This window comes from Dendrobates tinctorius, unplaced genomic scaffold, assembly GCF_039654945.1.
Source record: "Dendrobates tinctorius isolate UK_male_01 unplaced genomic scaffold, ASM3965494v1 ptg000003l, whole genome shotgun sequence".
Classification (NCBI taxonomy): Eukaryota; Metazoa; Chordata; class Amphibia; order Anura; family Dendrobatidae; genus Dendrobates; species Dendrobates tinctorius.
The window spans coordinates 87,485,988-87,505,232 of NW_027361671.1; the positions used below are offsets into that span (position 1 = coordinate 87,485,988).

Sequence of the window (19,245 nt, forward strand, 5' to 3'; positions counted from 1 at the left end):
CTTGCTAACTTCAGCGTCCACAGGTCCTGTGCATCTATACTTTCCGGCTGTACCTGACCTCGGGCCCCCTACAGTGCGGGTGAGTCCCTGCTCAGCGGAGGCTGCACGCCGGCGCTGTCAGGATCCTGACACCCGCGATCATATGACAGGGTCATCGATGGGCGGATTTCCGGCGCGATTGCCAGAAGTGCATGTTGAATGCTGCTGTCAGAGTTTAACAGCAGCATTTAACAGGTTAATAGCTGCGGGTGGATCGCAATTCCACCACGACTTTTCCAGGCACATGTCAGCTATTCAAAACAGCTGACATGTACTGGGAAAGATGTGTACTCACCGCTGGAGCCCACATCAAAGGGAGGGAGTCCAACATCGACGTACTATTATGCCCGATGTCAGAAAGGGGTTAAAATCCATTTTTCCTTCCATCTCAGGAACATAATAATGAGAGTTGTTAGACTTTAACCCCTTCCCTCCGCCGCCAGGTTTCATTTTTGAGCTTTTTTCCTACCCTTCTTTGAAAAGCCATAACTTTTTAATTTTTCCATACACAAAGCTGTGTGACAGCATATTTTTTGCAGGAAGAATGGTAGTTTTGAATGACGCCATTCTATTTACCATTCAATGTACTTAAAAATGGTGAAAAAATTCCAATTGTGGTTCAGTTGGGAAAAAATGCATTTCCACCATATGTTTTTGTTAATGTTTTGTCTTAATAGCGTAAATTATATGGTAAAAGTTACTATGAATCATGAGTCTCCAGATCAGTATGACTATGGCGATACCAAACTAGTACAGATTTTTTTTTATGTGGAGAAAAAAAATATAGAAATTTAATGAAAGTGCGGTACACAGGAGAAAATGTATTTTATTCCTCTAGGTAGCCACCAGTTTTCCATCATGCAGGCATGCTGGCTTGTTTACAGTCATTGCTTACGACACTGTATATACAGTATACAACATAATATATTAGTGCAGAGCCGGCTGTCAGTCACACTGCCGGAGTGTGCTGTAGCTGCACTAGCACTCCTGTGAGATTGAGAAGTGAAGGCTTCCGTGAAAAATAAATTTAATTTTCAACTGGTTGCCGCACTTTCGGCACAGTGGCTGGGCACCTTCAGAATGCTCTTAACCTGCAGATTAACCCTATGTCCTCTGGATTAATCGCATTATCCAAACTGGCAGGTTCTCTTCAATGTACATCGATGTTGCTAAATTCAGATATGATCACTAGTATTGTACTAAATCTGCACACGTTTAAGTGCTTTACATTATATAGCACCAAACTGATATGCATGTAACAGCATTCTGCAGCTTGCTATGCATTGTTATACATGTAAGCTGCAAATGCCAAATGTGAAAACACTTTTTAGCTCTGAAAACATGCATTCAAATAGAAAATTGAACCCAATGTGTTCAAGGCCTTTAGTACAATATTTAAAATAATATAAACTAAGGCTACTTTCGTATCTGGTGGATTCTTGGAAGAATTTCGGATACCACTCAAGATTTGTTACCACTGACAGTAAAGTATATGTGAATAGCTTTTTAGAAGGAAAAAATTCATGCAGGAATCATAGCATGCTGCAGATTTTCAGCTGCAAATGGCAAATGCGGATTTTTACATAGATTTTTGGTACTATTGTTTCCAGAAAAACCTCAACATTGCAAGTACCCTGAATGCTATCTATTTAGTGGCTGGCACATCTGAACCTGTTGTAGACTTACTCTGGGTCTGAGACTTGGCAAAAATGGTGTAAAAGGGTAGATCAAGCCCCACTCACGTTTTAAGCGCCCACCATATTTTCAGATTCAAAGAGTTGCAAGGGCTCCATACCAGTACTAATGTATTTACAGTGATAAATCTGCCCTAATGAGTTTATATTCCCAAAAATACATTGCATTTACTGAGGTTATAGAAATGAAAATAGCGCAAGGTGTGAGAAATTAAAAATATAAAATACATATTCACTAACATCATGTTATTGAGGAATATTAGCCTACAGTAACATACAAGTGTGCATGGACATTTGGTGGAAGGAGTGGTGTAAGTTGAAGCTTGTAGGTCCAAATGCAAATTTCCAACAGGACCCTCAACTATCACAGATCTTTAATAGTATTGGTCTTCTCATATTAGCCAAAAGGCCACTGACTTCAACCCCTGCACCTATTATAGCTATGTCAGTGGCTGGAAGTTTTATTCCACATGTACAGTAGCATCACTAAAACATTTCACATACATTACCTCTCTCCTTCCTTTCGGTTGCTTGAACTGATCCTTAACATTCCTACTTCCCACTGATCAAATGAGGATTGTGCAGGGACTGGAGTAAACGTGAAAACGCCATTATTGGGGTAAGTTGCCTCCAGTGTGTAGAGATAGGTCCAGTGAGCTTCCCATGACTCAGAATATGGAAGTCCTGGAAAATTGAGGCAAAATAGAGATATAGTATTGTACATATGAGATTATGTCTGATAGATATTTTACAAAATTGAAAGTAAATTGAAATGTATAGAAAAGTGGTCTGCTCAACAGGAGCTTAAGTGTGTTGATACTTTTTCTTCCCATGAGTAAAACCATTGAAAATGAGTACATTCAAGAGAAAAGGTTTCTGGAAAATCTATATTATATTGGTTACTATTTACAAAGAAAAGTTAATGCTCATAGGGAAGCTATAGGAAAGATTTTAGTCAATACTACACTTATAGAATCCATTCGGTATACCCAGGGATTCATGTGTTACCATGGACATTTTTGAGAGAAGCTGAGGGCAAAAATAACTCTAACTTTTCTTGCTCGATAGGCTGCATAAGTGTCATTGTATGTGCAGGTGACACATTATCATCTAATTGTACCCAAATGCAGAAGGGTTACAATATTATCACCACATGATTCATGCCCCCCTTCTTCTGCATGTCGAGAAGTGAACCAGAGCTGTTGTTGGCAGTATATTATCCTGAATCACACAATACAGACACATTGTCCATTATGACAGGCCAGCCTGCACAGGAAGCAGTTGTGGGGTGTAGACTATTAATTTTAGATCTTTACTTCTTGACTGCCCATAGAATCTAAACATACAGGCAGACCTAATCAGCTCTGCTATGCCAGAGGGTCAGGAGGCTGAATTTATCTTGTAACTGGGGCTGAATTTACCCTGTAACTGGGGCTAATATATCAGCCCCAGTTACAGGGAAAATCAGAAATAAAATAAAAAAATTCAAATATTGAAATGCCCCCCGAAAGGTTTTTTCTTCTGAGTACTCCGGTTTCCTCCACCACTCCATAATACCCAATCTGACCATAAGAGGAAATTTGCCCCAGTTAGTGCCGATATAACTACTCTCATCCTGGGCTAGTCCCAATTATTAACCCTGTCTGTTGATAACTAGATGTTACTGGGCAGGAAAGGAATACATACACATTTCAACACATAGCAATGCATTATATAACCACAAGTTCTTCTAGGGGGATGTGACAGCATCTCCACTTCCTTACACAACCACATTATTTTAGTTTTGTTATTTTTATTTCCCCATTAAAATTATTTTAGCTTGTCAATGGATTTGTAAAGATTATGATATGATATGATTTTATTACATTAGAAAAACCTGGCAGACTTTTTATATTCATTGTAGGAGAAAAAACGGAATCCTATATGAAGAAACTTATAGTAAATGTATTTCCAGATTTAGATTCTTAAAATAAGATTTTTACATTTAAAGGTTTGCAAACCTGTAATCAAAGAAGAATATCAGGAGTAATTGAAGGAGCTTTACAGAAATACAAAAATGGCAGACACGGAGGTCTTCCATAGGCACAGTCAGACTAAGTCTGTCATAGATTTAAAATAGGCATCACCACCAAACTATTTCTCAGGGGCCTCCATTAATCTGAGACCACCTTGAAATACATTACCTGCAAAGCAAGCCATAATATCTAATGTGTTATATCTAGCAATAGTGGGTGGTATAACAAGAGCTCTCGTAGATGTCATCTTGACCTCACCTGTTTCATTGTAGCCCCAAACCTCTATACGGACAAGTTGAGTTGGGAGAGTGTCGGGATCCCAAGTCATTGTAAGATTTCCATTATACCCATCAGTACCATAATATTGCCACTTTTTTGAGTCAATCAATACACTCTTTTCATCTCCAGAAGCTTTACTGTGATGAACTGAAAACAATAAAAAAAGAACACTGCACTAATATGGGATGGTTGAGTAACATTATTAACTTTAATCATAATAATCATCATCTTACATAACTGATCACAACAATACTTTCAAAGGAAGCCGTCACATTAAACATGATCTTCAATAAGCAGAGAGGGTGTAATAAACCAGGATAAGCAGGGAAAATTGATATTGAGTTTTGTGTGGAAAGATTTAGTATAACCTGCATTTTATCCATTTATCCTGCATATTCTAAGTCTTGAAGTCCAGTGGGTGGTCCTACTCAGTGATTGACGTTACCTGTATCAACATTCATAAACAGAGGATATAAATCTTTGACTGAGAAAACCCACAGATTCTTAAATCCAGAATGTGGAGGGACTTAAGCAACTGAAATGTAAATTGTACTGAATATTTCCTCACAAAACTAACAAATTTACATAGTGAGCACCTTCTATTCTATTACATCCTGCTGATGACAGATTAGGGTGGATCTGAGTCCTGAGACCCCCACAGATCACTCCAATGAACCTGAATAGTGTGAAGGTCAAAAGACAGGACCGAACAGCAGAGTGCGGAGCAAGGGTTCTATAAAAACATCGACTTTGTACACTATACTTTCAATTGAAACCATACCTTTATTTCCTCCAGAAGTATGTATAAGGCCGGGATCACACTACCATGTGTGATGCGAGAAACTTGCACAACTCAGGACCAGAGCTGCGGCTGCATGTATTTCTATACAGCCGCAGCTCCGGTCCGAGTGCCCGCGGCAGCATCGGGTGTTGATGCGAGAGACTTGTGCGAGTTTCTCGCTTCACACACGGTAGTGTGATCCCGCCCTAAGCTTTTTATCAGCAAATTATCACTGGGACATTAAATCATATGTATGTAATCTCTGCACTGCTCTACACAACCATTTAGTATAGATCATAGAAAATAACTATATTCATTAATTCATAATAACAATTAATACAAATATTAAGATATTTAAAATTATTTATGATAAAAAAAATCCAGCATCTATAAAATGTTTTAGAAAATGTTAACAAAATTTTGTCAATGATAACTGGTATACCAAGCATAGTCTGATCTCATCTGCCACTGCCCTATTTATTTGTTTCCTTCGTATCCAGATTTCCATTTTTTATACAGCATCTTACCTGCTAGCCATGTTCCAGAAGGGGGTGAACTGGATGTTCCATGAAATATCAATGTAAATGGGATATGACCAGTCTGAAATACCAGTGGAGAAATGCACTGAGCTTCTCCAGATTCACTGACTGAACCCTGAGTGTCGATTTCATCGTTGAATCTGTTGATAGGAAAATAAATTTTATTATATCTGACAGAAGGAGATCATGATCATCATAACCAGAAATTGTACCTAATAGCAATAATACAGTAATTTATTTGCCAGTTATGCGGATGTAACTAGACTGCCAGAGTGCGGACGTTTAAATTATCTACTATTTAGTCATTTTATTATCCACTATAGTTTATTCTACTGCAATTTTACTTATAGTTTCCATTCTGTTCATTGATTTCTCCTCACAATCTGGCTTTAATATTCTACAGGGAGGGCCATTTATATGGATACACCTAAATAAAATGGGAATGGTTGGTGATATCAACTTCCTGTTTGTGGAACATTAGTATATGGGAGGGGGAAACTTTTCAAGATGAGTGGTGACCATGGCGGCCATTTTGAAGTTGGCCCATTTTGGATCCGACTTTATTTTTTTCAATGGGAAGAGGGTCATGTGACACATTAAACTTATTGAGAATTTCACAAGAAAAACAATGGTGTGCTTGGTTTTAATGTAACTTTATTCTTTCATGAGTTATTTACAAGTTTATGACCACTTATAAAATGTGTTCAAAGTGCTGCCCATTGTGTTGGATTGTAAATGCAATCCTCTTCTCCCACTCTTGACACACTGATAGCAACACTGCAGAATAAAATGCTAGCACAGGCTTCCAGTATCCGTTGTTTCAGATGCTGAACATCTTGCATCTTCACAGCATAGACAACTGCCTTCAGATGACACCAAAGATAAAGTCTAAGGGGGTCAGATCGGGAGACCTTGGTGGCCCTCCAACTGGCCCATGATGATCAATCCACTTTCCAGGAAACTGTTCACGTAGGAATGCTTGGACCTGACACCCATAATTAATGGTATGGTGTGGTATATGAGGTACAAAGATAGTGGGGCCATTCTTCATCAATGGAAACATCATTGCCACTGGGTATCTGAAATTGCTACATGATGATGTGTTGCCCTCTTTATGCACTGAAGATGGCACGTTCCCTGAGTTTTTCCAGCAAGATGGTGCACCACCATATTATGGGTGTCAGGTCTGAGCATTCCTACAAGACAATCTGACCCCCTTAGAATAGCATTTCTTCTGCAGTGTTGCTATCAGTGTGTCAAGAGTGGGAGAAGAGGGTTGCATTGACAATCCAACACGATGGGCAGCACTTTGAACACATTTTATATGTGGTCATAAACTTGTAAACAACTCATGAAAGAATAAAGTTACGTTAAAACCAAGCACACCATTGTTTTTCTTGTGAAATTCTCAGTAAGTTTCATGTGTCACATTACCCTCTTCCCTTTGAAAAAAATAAAGTTGGATCCAAAATGGATGACTTCAAAATGGCCACCATGGACACCACCCATCTTGAAAAGTTTCCCCCTCTCATATGCTAATGTTCCACAAGCAGGAAGTTGATATCACCAACCACTCCCATTTTATTTAGGTATATCCATATAAATGGCCCACCCTGTACAACATTTTTAACTAATCCAGTTGGCTTTGAGTTTCAGGTTAGGCTAGATGTAGAAGATGTCCATGAAATGTTTAACAGCTTCTAATAGATTTTGCATTTCTGTTTCTTGCCATGTTCAAAATCCATGTTTTCCTACATTGAAAAGAAACGTTCTTGTTCTAAGTACTGAAAGCCTCCATAGTCACACACCCCGAATGCCTCCATAGTCACACACCCTGAATGCCTCCATAGACACACACCCTGAATGCCTCCGTAGTCATGTAAGGGGGGTACAGAGATGAGTTCATGCCCCACACTCCTTACATACGTTCCTACAGAGCTGGTATATTTTGTGTGTCTGATATATTTCGGTTAATGTCTTGTATATATCTATACCTCATGTCATGACTCTGGACAGGATAGTTCAGCCTCCATCCTGGTCAGGTCAGGGTTAATTTATGTCCGCCTCTCTTTAGTTCTGGGGCAGCTATTTAATGCTGATAATTCCTGGGTTCAGTGTCGGTGATACTTCCGTTTACTCGGTTCGTGTTCGCTGACCCAGGTTACTCTCTATATTATTCTTCCTCTACGTGTGTTAGTTTGCTGTGTATGACCCGGTTTTCCCCTCAACTATTGCCTCTGTCTTTCTGCTGGGTACTGACTCATCCCTCCTGGTATTCTGACTCTTGGATTTGCTTTCTGATTACATTATTGGTTTTGTCCTTTGTGTTCTGTGCCCTCGGCTGGCTCCCTGTCCTCGCGTGGGGTAGTCCTGCCCCTGGTGGTCACATGACCCGCTAAACTCAGGTCCTGTGCACACTGCGCTCTTTGATCTCCGCACACCCTGTTTATTGGCGCACGTTCCCTGTTAGCGCCCCCAGGCTTAATTCCAGTGACACTGTCCCCGTGTCACTACATTATCACTGACCCAAACATTTTTTGGGGGCTTTGGGATTCACTGTATGCTATGGACTCACTCCGTGCTCTGTCAGATCGGGAGGATAACCTGACCAAATTGATGCAGAACTGTTCTGTTGAGCAAAGGGAACTTCCTGATACTGTTAATTCTATTCATTGTGCTCCTTTCCCATCGGGCAATGTGAGTGGTGCGGTGTCAGATGTCTCTTTGTCTTCTCTTGAACCCTTTGTCAAGCTTCTGGATACTTTTTTTGGGGATGAAAAAAGTTCTGGGTATTTAGAGAAAGTTGCAAATTATTGTTTTCTCTGCGCCTTCGGTCCTCAGGTGGTAAAAGTCAAAGGGTGGGAATAGTGATATCTCTTTTGCAAGAGGTGTCGCAGGCTTGAGATTTCTCCCTATCTCCCACCTCTCCTGAGAGACTGTCTGTGGATCGGTTCTTTGAGGTCTTGGGTCTAATTTACGATGAACCTGATCGATTGAGATTGGCAGAGGACTCGAATATGAGTCTTACACAGGAAAAGCGCTCTGCTGAGTGGTACTGTTCCGAGTACAGGCGATGGGCACCTGAGGTTTCCTGGAATGACTCAGCACTCTGGGTTATTCTGATGGGGTCTCTCTGAGGATTTAATGGATGCCTTGGCCCTCCACCCACCACCCGATTCTCTGAAGGAGGCCATGACCCAGGTCATCCGTTTGGACCGCAGGCTGAGAGAGAGAGGTGTTGTGCAACAAGATGCTCCTCTGATGCCAGTGAAACTGGAGCCTTCATCGTTGGTTGAGCACATGGAGGTGGGGGCTGTCTCCATGAAGGAAAAGAAGAGACGTTGCAGAGAGAAAAAAACTCTGTCCCTCCTGTCCCCTAGATTCCAAGGTCTCGGGAAACGACTAGGTTTGGGTAACTGCCGAGGAGGTTACACAGACTCACAAGTACATTTTTCCTCAGCCTTCAAGCTATTGTTAAAAATGGAAGTTGGTGTGAGCAATTGTTGTTTTCCCTCTTTTGCTTTTGGGGATTGCGGGTCATCCGTGAACTTGATTGACTCAAGGTTGGTGGCCCACTGTGAGATAGGGACAGTCAGGTTGGATAAACCCATGAGAGTGGTGGCTATTGACTCAACCCCGTTCACCAAGGATGGGATCCGTTCTGTTACTAAAGAATTCGTCTTTAAGGTGGGGTCTGTTCATCTGGAGCATATAGCCTGTTTCATTCTGGACAATCTCCCTGCTGGTTTGGTTTTGAGGTTTCCTTGGCTGCAATGTCATAATCCAGTCATTGACTGGGAGGCCCAGGAGATTGTTAAATGGGGATCCAACTGTGCAAACAAATGTCTGAATTCTGTGTCTGTGTCATCCAATGGTCTGGAGGGTATTGTGGAGTGCCTGAAGGACTTCGAGGACGTGTTCTCCTTAAGTCAGGCTGAGGGGTTGCCACTGGACTATCCTTTTGAATGTGCCATTGATCTGGTTCCAGGGGCTAAATTGCCTAAGGTTCGATTGTTCAACTTTTCTGGTTCTGAGTGGGGTCGCCATGAAGGAATATATATCGGAGAGTCTCCGCAAGAGACATATTCGCCCTTCTGTGTCTCCTGTTGCTGCTGGGTTCTTTTTCATAAAAAAAAGATGGTGGTCTTTGCCCATGCCTTGACTTTCGAGAAATTAATAAAATCACCATAAGGAACAGATATCCCCTTACACTCATTCCCGATTTGTGTAACCAATTGTCCGGGGCCAAATGGTTTTCTAAGTTGGACTTGCGGGGAGCTTATAACCTGATCTGGGTATGGGAGGGGGATGAGTGGAAGACTGCGTTTCTTACCTCTGAAGGGTTATTTGAAAATCTTGTTATGCCATTTGGTTTGTCCAATTTCCCTGCGGTCTTCCAGAACTTCATCAATTATGTGTTCTCAGATTTGATTGGGAGGATTGTGGTCATATACTTAGATGATATTTTAATCTATTCATCTGACAAGCAAGCCCATATTGGTCACCTTCGGGCTGTTCTCCAGAGACTCAGGGAGAACCAGCTGTTCGCTAAATTAGAGAAATGCTCATTTTTTGTTCAGCAACTGTCTTTCTTGGAGTTCATTGTCTCTGGTGAGGGTTTCCGTATGGACCCCAAGAAGGTTCAAGCTCTTGTTGATTGTGTGCAGCCTCATGATCTGAAGGGACTTCAGTGATTTGCCAATTATTACCGAAGGTTTATTAACGGGTTCTCTCAAGTGGTCAAGCCCCTCACCGATTTGACACAGAAGGGGGCAGATGTTAAGAATTGGTCAGCGCAAGCGGTAGCAGCGTTTCTGTCTTTAAAGAAATGTTTATGACAGGCCAGGTTCTGGTTCAACCAGATCCATATTAACTCTTTGTGGTGTAGGTGGACGCCTCGGAGGTGGGGGTAGAGGTGGTGTTGTCTCGAGGACCCGCCACATTGACCAATCTGAGACCATGCGCCTTTTTTTCTAAAAAGCTCTCCCCGGCAGAAGAAATTATGATGTGGGCAATCGGGAACTGCTGGTGGTTAAATTAGCTTTTGAGGAATGGAGGTATTTTTGGAGGGTTCATCCCATTATGGTGATTACTGATTACATTGAGTCTGCTAAAAGATTGACACTCGAGGCAGGCCCGATGGTCACTTTTTTTTCCTGGTTCCAGTACTCGATCAGTTTTCATCCAGGATCCAAAAATGTAAAGGTCGATGCCTTGTCCCGGAGTTTGGATCCGGTTTCTCCTCTTGAGCCTCCATCCTCCATTCTTCAACCTGGGGTGGTGGTGGTTGAGGTCTCATTGGAGTTGGAACGGGAGATTCGAGAAGCTTAGACTCAAGCGCCCTCATCCAAACCTGTTGATAAACTGTTTCGCCTCAGGGTTCTTTGAAAGTTCCATGATTTGGCTCTGAGTGGTCATTCAGGGATTTCGGCTACGCAGGGGGCCATTGCAAGGGTTTTTTAGTGATCCTCGCTAATGTCTGATGTCAAGAAGTTTGTGTCTGCCTGTGAAGTTTGTGCCCGCGCTAAGTGCTCTCATAACCGGCCGGCAGGGTAATTCGTGCCTTTGCCAGTTCCTGATAGACCATGGACACATTTGTCCATGGATTTTATTACCAATCTTTCTCCTTCCAAGGGTAATACTGTCATTTGGGTGGTGATGGACAGGTTTTCCATGCAAGCACACTTCGTACCCTGGGTGGCTTTGCCTTCCGCGGAAACTTTGTCCAGGTTGTTTGTACAGCATGTGGTTCATTTGCATGGTGTGCCCTTGATTGTGGTGTCTGATCGTGGAGCACAGTTTGTGTCCAGGTTTTGGAAGGCGTTCTGCAAAAGACTGGATGTTGAGTTGTCCTTTTCATCCGCATACCATCCAGAGTCTAATGGTCAGACTGAGCAGACCAACCAGTCATTGGAGCAAGTTTTGCGTTGTCTTTCCACTTCCAGTCAGGATGATTGGTGTGATGCATTGCCGTTAGCAGAGTTTGCGTTCAACAACCAAGTTAATCACTCCTCAAGCATTTCTCCATTCTTCTGTAATTACTGGTTCAATCCATATTTCGGGGAGTTCTCCCATTTGGACTCTGGTTGCCCTGGGGCTGATGCGGCTGTTCAGTGGTTGGGAGACTTGTGGTGGGAGGTCAAGAGGAATATTGGGGAGGTTCAGAGGAAGTTTAAGCTTTTTGCAGACAGGAGAGTGGTGGTCATGGGGGATTCCCTGTTGAGAGGAACAGAGGCCGCTATCTGCAGACCGGATATAACTTCAAGAGAAATGTGCTGTCTTCCAGGTGCAAAAATTAAAGATGTGTCTGACAGGATATCAGGACTCTTCAGACCTACAGATGACTACCCATTCCTGCTACTACATGTGGGGACAAATGACACCGCAAGAAATGACCTGGAAACCATCTGCAGAGACTTTGAAGACTTAGGCAAGAAAGTGAAAGAACTGGGAGCCCAGGTGGTCTTCTCTTCCATCCTCCCAGTGGATGGCCATGGAACAAGGAGGTGGAATAAGATTCTGCAGGTGAACAACTGGCTACGTCGATGGTGCCGTCAGCAACTATTTGGATTTCTGGATCACGGAGTGAATTACTTATACGATGGACTACTTGCTAGAGATGGGGTGCACCTTACGAAGACTGGAAAGCATGTATTTGGAAGTCGCCTTGCTACACTTGTAAGGAGAGCTTTAAACTAGAACAACATGGGAAGGGAAGCAAAAGACCAGAAAAAGCCATACACCTGACAAATGCTATTGAGAACTCTGCTATTAGAAGTGGAAAGGAAGAACAAAGACAAAAGAATCTAATTAATAAAACTATTGGAGAAAGAGAAACCTATCACAAACTAAAATGTTTCTATACTAATGCACAAAGCATGGGCAACAAACAAGGAGAATAGGAACTACTAACACAGGAAAAGAAATATGATGTCATTGGAATCACTGAAACTTGGTGGGACAATACACATGATTGAAATACAAGACTAGAAGGATACAACTTATTTGCAAGAAACAGACTTGATAAATGAGGAGGAGGTGTTGCATTGTATGTTAGAAACGCGTATATCTGCACAGAGATTGAAGCTTCAGAGACTGGGAGCTCTGTGGAAACTGTTTGGGTAAGAATACAAGGACAGAACAATGGAAAGGACACCATTGTAGGCATTTACTACAGGCCGCCTGTGCAAGCTGAAGATATGGATGAACTCTTTATGCATCAAATGGCCACGTTCTCCAAAAAATATGACATAGTTGTCATGGGAGATTTCAACTATCCAGACATTTGTTGGGAATCTCTCTCAGGCAAAACTAACAGGTCAAGGAAATTCTTATCCTCTCTTGCTGACAACTTTATCTTCCAAAAGGTAGGGGAGAAAACAAGGGGAACTGCTACCTTGGATCAAATCCTTATAAACAGGGAGGAAATGGTTGAGGAGGTAAAAGTGGCTGGGACCCTAGGAGGTAGCGACCATGCTATTTTAGAATTTTGGATAACTAGAGGCGGAAGACCTGTGAAGACTCAGACATGAAGGTTAGATTTCAGAAAGGCAGATTTTAAGGGATTCAGAAAGAGAATTGGAGGGATCCAATGGCTGGATATCCTTAAAGACAAAAATGTCCAGGAAGGATGGGAAATCTTGAAAAATGAAATTCTCAAAGCACAGTTGTTAACAATTCCGAAAAGAGGGAAGAATAGGAAGCATTTAAGGAAACCAGGATGGATGAACACAGAACTTAAGCACATGCTAAAAAGGAAGAAAAAAATGTTTATAAAATGGAAAGAGGGAGCCATATCTAAAGAAGAATATAATGCTGTCTGCAGAACCTGCAGGGCACAAATCAGATTATGTAAAGCTGAAAATGAATTGAGGCTTGCAAGAGATGTCAAAAGCAATAATAAAGGATTTTGGGGATATGTCAAAAGTAAAAGAAAAGTCAAAGATGCTATAGGATTTTTACAGGATGAAAATGATGAAATGGTAAGACAGGATGTTGAGAAGGCTGAACTTTTAAATTCCTATTTTGCATCTGTTTTCTCTCAGAAAGGAAATGTAACATCAACTGTTCTTCACTGTCCTATTAAGGGAATAGAAGAATCCAGGATATCTATAAACAGAAAGATAGTGAGGAAACACTTAGCTAACCTAAATGAATTCAAGTCTCCAGGTCCAAATGAATTACATCACAGTGAACTGAAGGAGATAGCAGAAGAAATTTTTGTACTCCTCTCCATAATCTTTGAAAATTCATGGAGAACAGGAGAAGTGCCAGAAGACTGGAGAAGAGCAAATGTTGTTCCTATCTTCAAAAAGGGGAAGAAGGTGGACCCAGGCAATTATAGGCCGGTGAGTCTGACTTCTATACCAGGAAAGATCTTTGAACAAATTATTAAACAACATGTATGTCAGTACCTGGATAAGAATGAAGTGATTAAACAGAGTCAGCATGGGTTTGTAACTAATAAGTCATGTCAGACTAACGTAATTTCCTTCTATTACGGAATCACTAATTGGGTGGATCAAGGAAATGCTGTAGATATAGTATATCTTGACTTCAGCAAAGCATTTGACAAAGTCTCTCATACAATCCTTATTGAAAAAATGACTAAGTATGGAATGGACAAGGCAACTGTTAGGTGGATTCATAACTGGCTTAGTGACCGGACCCAAAGAGTGGTCGTAAATGGCTGCACATCCAGTTGGAAGAATGTCTCAAGTGGGGTACCACAGGGCTCTGTCCTGGGCCCTGTATTGTTCAACATCTTTATCAACGATTTAGATGAAGGAATTGAGGGTAAACTGATTAAATTTGCTGATGACACAAAGCTAGGAGGGATAGCTAATACTAGAGAAGAGAGAGAGAGGATTCAAAAAGATATAAATAAACTGGAGAAGTGGGCAGCAACTAACAGAATGGTTTTTAACAGGAAGAAATGCAAAGTACTACATCTGGGCAATAAAAATGAAAAAAGCATATACAGAATGGGAGGAATAGGGCTAAGTGACAGCACATGTGAAAAAGACTTGGGTATACTAATAGATCACAGACTGAATATGAGTCAACAGTGTGATGCAGCAGCAAAAAAGGCAAATGGAATTCTAGGATGTATTAACAGAAGCATACAGTCTAGATCACGTGAAGTCATTATTTCCCTCTACTTCTCTTTGGTCAGACCTCATCTGGAATATTGTGTCCAGTTTTGGGCACCACATTTTAAAAAAGACATCAACAAACTGGAGCAAGTTCAGAAAAGAGCGACCAGAATGGTGACCGGTCTTCAAACCCTGTCTTATGAGGAAAGGTTGCAGGATTTGGGAATGTTTAGTTTGCAAAAGAGAAGACTGAGAGGAGACTTAATAGCTGTCTACAAATATCTAAAGGGCTGTCACATTGTAGAAGGATCAACTTTATTCTCATTTGCACAAGGAAAGACTAGAAGCAATGGGATGAAACTGAATGGGAGGAGACACAGATTAGATATTAGAAAAAACTTTTTGACAGTTAGAGTGATCAATGAGTGGAACAGGCTGCCACGAGAAGTGGTGAGTTCTCCTTCAATGGAAGTCTTCAAACAGAGGCTGGACAGACATCTGACTGGGATGATTTAGCGAATCCTGCTTTGAGCAGGGGGTTGGACCAGATGGCCCAGGAGGTCCCTTCCAACTCTACGATTCTATGATTCTATGAGAAATGGACTGTGGGACCCAGGTTGGGGATAAAGTGTGGTTGTCGACCAGGAACATTAAGCTTAAGGTTCCTTCGGCAAAATTGGGACCTAAGTTTATTGGCCCTTATGAGATCACGGAGATGGCTAACCCTGTGGCGTTTCATTTGCACCTTCCAGCATCTTTTAAGATCCCCAATGTATTCCATAGGGCCCTGCTGAAATCATTGGGGGATGTGGAAGAAGCATCATTGGGTCCCTCGCCGCCTGAATTGGTGGATAGTCAGGAGGATTACGAGGTGGAGTGCATCGTGGACTCCCTGTTGGTCCACCATTCCCTCCAGTATCTTGTGCACTGGAAGGGATATGGGCCTTAGGACCAATCCTGAGTTCCTGCCCGATCGGTTCATGCCGATTGTCTGGTGTGCTCCTTTCATGCCCGGTTTCCTGGGACGCCTGGGGATCCGGTGGCCTCCTTTGAGAGGGGGGTACTGTTATGACTCCAGACAGGATGGTTCCGCCTCCATCCTCGTCAGGTCAGGGTTCATTTTAGTTCGCCTATCTTTGGTTCTGGGGCAGCTATTTAATAAAACAAAAAAGGGGAGAAGCCAGCGCTGCTTATGGTCAGAACGCAATACATAAAGTGCATATGCACATATTAATTTCTAGCTGTATTCAAAATGAGATATTTGGCCCTGCCCTGCCCCGTCCCAAGCTCTATTTAATTGTGCACCTGTGTCTGCACCTGTGTCACCCTTCATCTGTGTTTGCTGGTCAGGTGAGTGTGGAGGTTAAACCTGAAATGTCTATATCCAGACCTGGTTGGCCTTTATCTGCACTCACTTCTTCTGGCTCCATGGGAGTGATTCAGTAATGTTTCAGGTACAGATTGCATTCAATATGGTCTTGCTTTTAATGCATTTAGGAGACCGTAATGGCTCAGCGAATATAAAAAACGTAGAGTAGGACTGCCCCATATGAGATTGCCTTGGGGCGGCGGGGTGGCTCAAATGATTGATCAATTTTTTGCCAAATATCTCATTTTGAATACAGTTAGAAATGAATATGTGCATATGCACTTTATGTATTGCGTTCTGACCATAAGCAGCACTGGCTTCTCCCCTTTTTTGCGGCTATTTAATGCTGGTAGATCCTGGGTTCAGTGTCGGTGATACTTCCGTCTACTCGGTTCGTGGTCGCTGACCCATGTTACGCTCTGTATCGTTCCTCTGTTCCTCTGTATGTGTTAGTTTACTGTGTATGACCCAGTTTGTCCCTTGACTATTGCCTCTGTCTTTCTGCTCGGTACTGATTTGTCCCTCCTGGTATTCTGACCCTTGGATTTGCTCTCTCACTGCTTTATTGGTTTTGTCCTTTGTGTTCTGTGCCCTTGGCTGGCTCTCTGTCCTCTCGTGGGGTAGCCCCGCCCCTGTGGTCATGTGACCGTCTAGCTCCGCCCCCTGTGATCACATGACCAGCTAAACTCAGGTCCTGTACACACTGCACTCCTCAGTCTCTGCACACTCTGTGTATTGGCGCACGTTCCCTGTTAGCGCCCCCAGGCCTAACCCTAACTCAAGTACACAGATGTCCATAATAACCATGAAAGTGCCCAATTAATCTATTTATATCCCAGCACTATGGGAGTTGGAGGGCTGTGACTTACTGGGCACTTTTATTGTTACTATGGATATTGGAGCACTTGAGCACTTTCTACTTGGTTTCTATTGTATTTCTCTAACTTTGTGAGCTAAAGTACCTTTATTTATTGGACACTTTCATAGTTATGGACATCTGTGTATTTGAGTGCCTTCTAATTGTTTTTTAGTATATCCCTTTAACACGTGGCATTGTTATGGTATGGACTCTACTGATTCATGATTGTTATGGCTAACTTATGCTTTACCTGTATTTTGATTAATGATGACTTTTTATATTAGGCACTGATAGATTTCATATTGTCTTATTGTGAATATCTGGGCATACTAGTGACCCATGATGGCAGTGCCTTGATAAATATATATACATATATATATATACAGTATATATATATATGACTTGTGAGAGATACGTATCTTTGTCCTTTAGAAAAGCCGGCAATTCAGTGCGGTATACTGTAAAATCACACTGACAATAAATAAAGAATCGAAGAAATAGATATATACACATGGAATACATATATATATATATATATATATATATATATATGTGTATACTACACACACGTCATTGGGACACACATTTTATATATATATATATATATATTTATATTTATTAATAGTTCATACAGTTCTACATAGCATAACAGCTGCTAAATCAATTGCCAGCTTCTGTAAAATCATTACAGAACCCGACATGATATGACACATGGTTTACATATAGTAAACCATACATGCAAAATTGGAATATGAATTTATACTCCAGAATGAAGAGATCCAAATTGTAAAATAATCCAATTTATTTCAACATTTAAAGTAAAAAAAAACAAATAAGATAAAAAACAGGATGTCTCACAAGAGAGACGTCACCACAATAATACGTTTAGAAACAATGGACTATATAGATACTACATATATGGCACAAAAAAAAAAAATATATATATATATACAGTATATATATATAAAGTTAGGTCCATATATATTTGGACAGAGCCAACATTTTTCTAATTTTGGTTCTAGACATTACCACAATGAATTTTAAACAAAACAATTCAGATGCAGTTGAAGTTCAGACTTTCAGCTTTCATTTGAGGATATCCACATTAAAATTGGATGAAGGGTTTAGGAGTTTCAGCTCCTTAACATGTGCCACCCTGTTTTTAAAGGGACCAAAAGTAATTGGACAATTGACTCCAAGGCTATTTCATGGACAGGTGTGGGCAATCCCTTCGTTATGTCATTCTCAATTAAGCAGATAAAAAACTATAAATAAATCTAATATATAAAGCTCAATGTGTGTGTGTGTGTATGTATGTGTGTGTGTGTATGTCCGGGATTGGCATCCGCACCGTCGCAGCTACAACCACAAAGTTTGGCACAGTCACATGTCTGGACCCCGAGAGCATCATAGGCTATGTTGTGAGGCGAAATTTTAACCCCACGCGTTCCAATTCACCAAACAATTTTGCCCCTATCTACATAATGGGGAAAAAGTGTATTTATGTATTGGCATCTGCACCGTCTTAGCTACAGCCACAAAATTTTGCACAGTCACACGTCTGGACCCCGAGAGCGTCATAGGCTATGTTTAACCCCGCGCATTCCAATTCACAAAACAATTTTGCTCCTATCTACATAATGGGGAAAAAGTGAAAGGAAAAGTGATGGAGGCAAATTGACAGCTGCCAGATGTGAACAAGGGGGACTTAAAGAATGAGAGTGATGGCGCCAAACAGTATATACCGTACAGTTGCTAAGGTGGGGTCCTGACATGGGATACTCACCACACACTGGGATACGAACACACACACAAAATGCGCCACACACTACCACGTGCTTCAACACATATACCACCCTCAGCACACATTTCACCACACATACACCAACCTCACCACGTAAAAGTCGAAACACAAAAGTCGCCACTCAAAACTCGCCACGCTGTCCCAGAGCTGTTTAGCAGATGAAAAATGAGCTGTGATTGGTTGCTATCAGCAACAGTTTTCTTTGTAGACAGTTGTGGTAACTGAGGCCTATTATTCTTATCATTTCTATGGTGTTATCATCTATTAGATACACGGCTCAGCAGACAGTATCACACAGAAAAGGATAAGATACACGGCTCAGCAGTCAGTAACACACGATAGGATTAGATAAAGAGCTCAGCAGAAAGTATCACACAGGAGAGGATACTTGGGTAATCGTTTAGTTAATTTGTGTTGCAAATTTGTAGTGGTGAATATATGATGTGAAATGTTTTTATCTGCAATAATCATTATAATTTGTTATAACTAACCACAGTTAGTTACTATGCCCAGGCAACACCGGGCTCTTCAGCTAGTATATACTATATATATATATATATATATATATATATAAATGTGTGTCTCAATGACATGTATATATATATTTATATTCTATGTGTATAAATCTATTCTTTCGATTCTTTATTTATTGTCAGTGTGATTTTTCAGTATACCTCACTGAATTGCTGGCTTTTCTAAAGGACAAAGATACGCATTTCTCAGAAGTCACACGCCTGGTGCGACTGTAATCCGCATTTTTCTCGCCCCCAT

The 19,245-nt window shown here is 41.3% G+C and overlaps 1 protein-coding gene across 1 annotated transcript in view; it reads right to left on the reverse strand.

The window, feature by feature from the left end:
- Positions 1-19,245, reverse strand: part of SUSD2 (sushi domain containing 2) — a 340,007-nt gene that overhangs the window by 198,677 nt on the left and 122,085 nt on the right. Inside the window, exons 3-5 of the mRNA XM_073559037.1 lie at positions 5,336-5,487; positions 4,007-4,174; positions 2,243-2,417 (exon numbers count right to left, since the gene is read on the reverse strand). Coding sequence (XP_073415138.1) covers positions 2,243-2,417; positions 4,007-4,174; positions 5,336-5,487 — 495 coding nt within the window. The remainder of the gene's footprint in view (positions 1-2,242; positions 2,418-4,006; positions 4,175-5,335; positions 5,488-19,245) is intronic.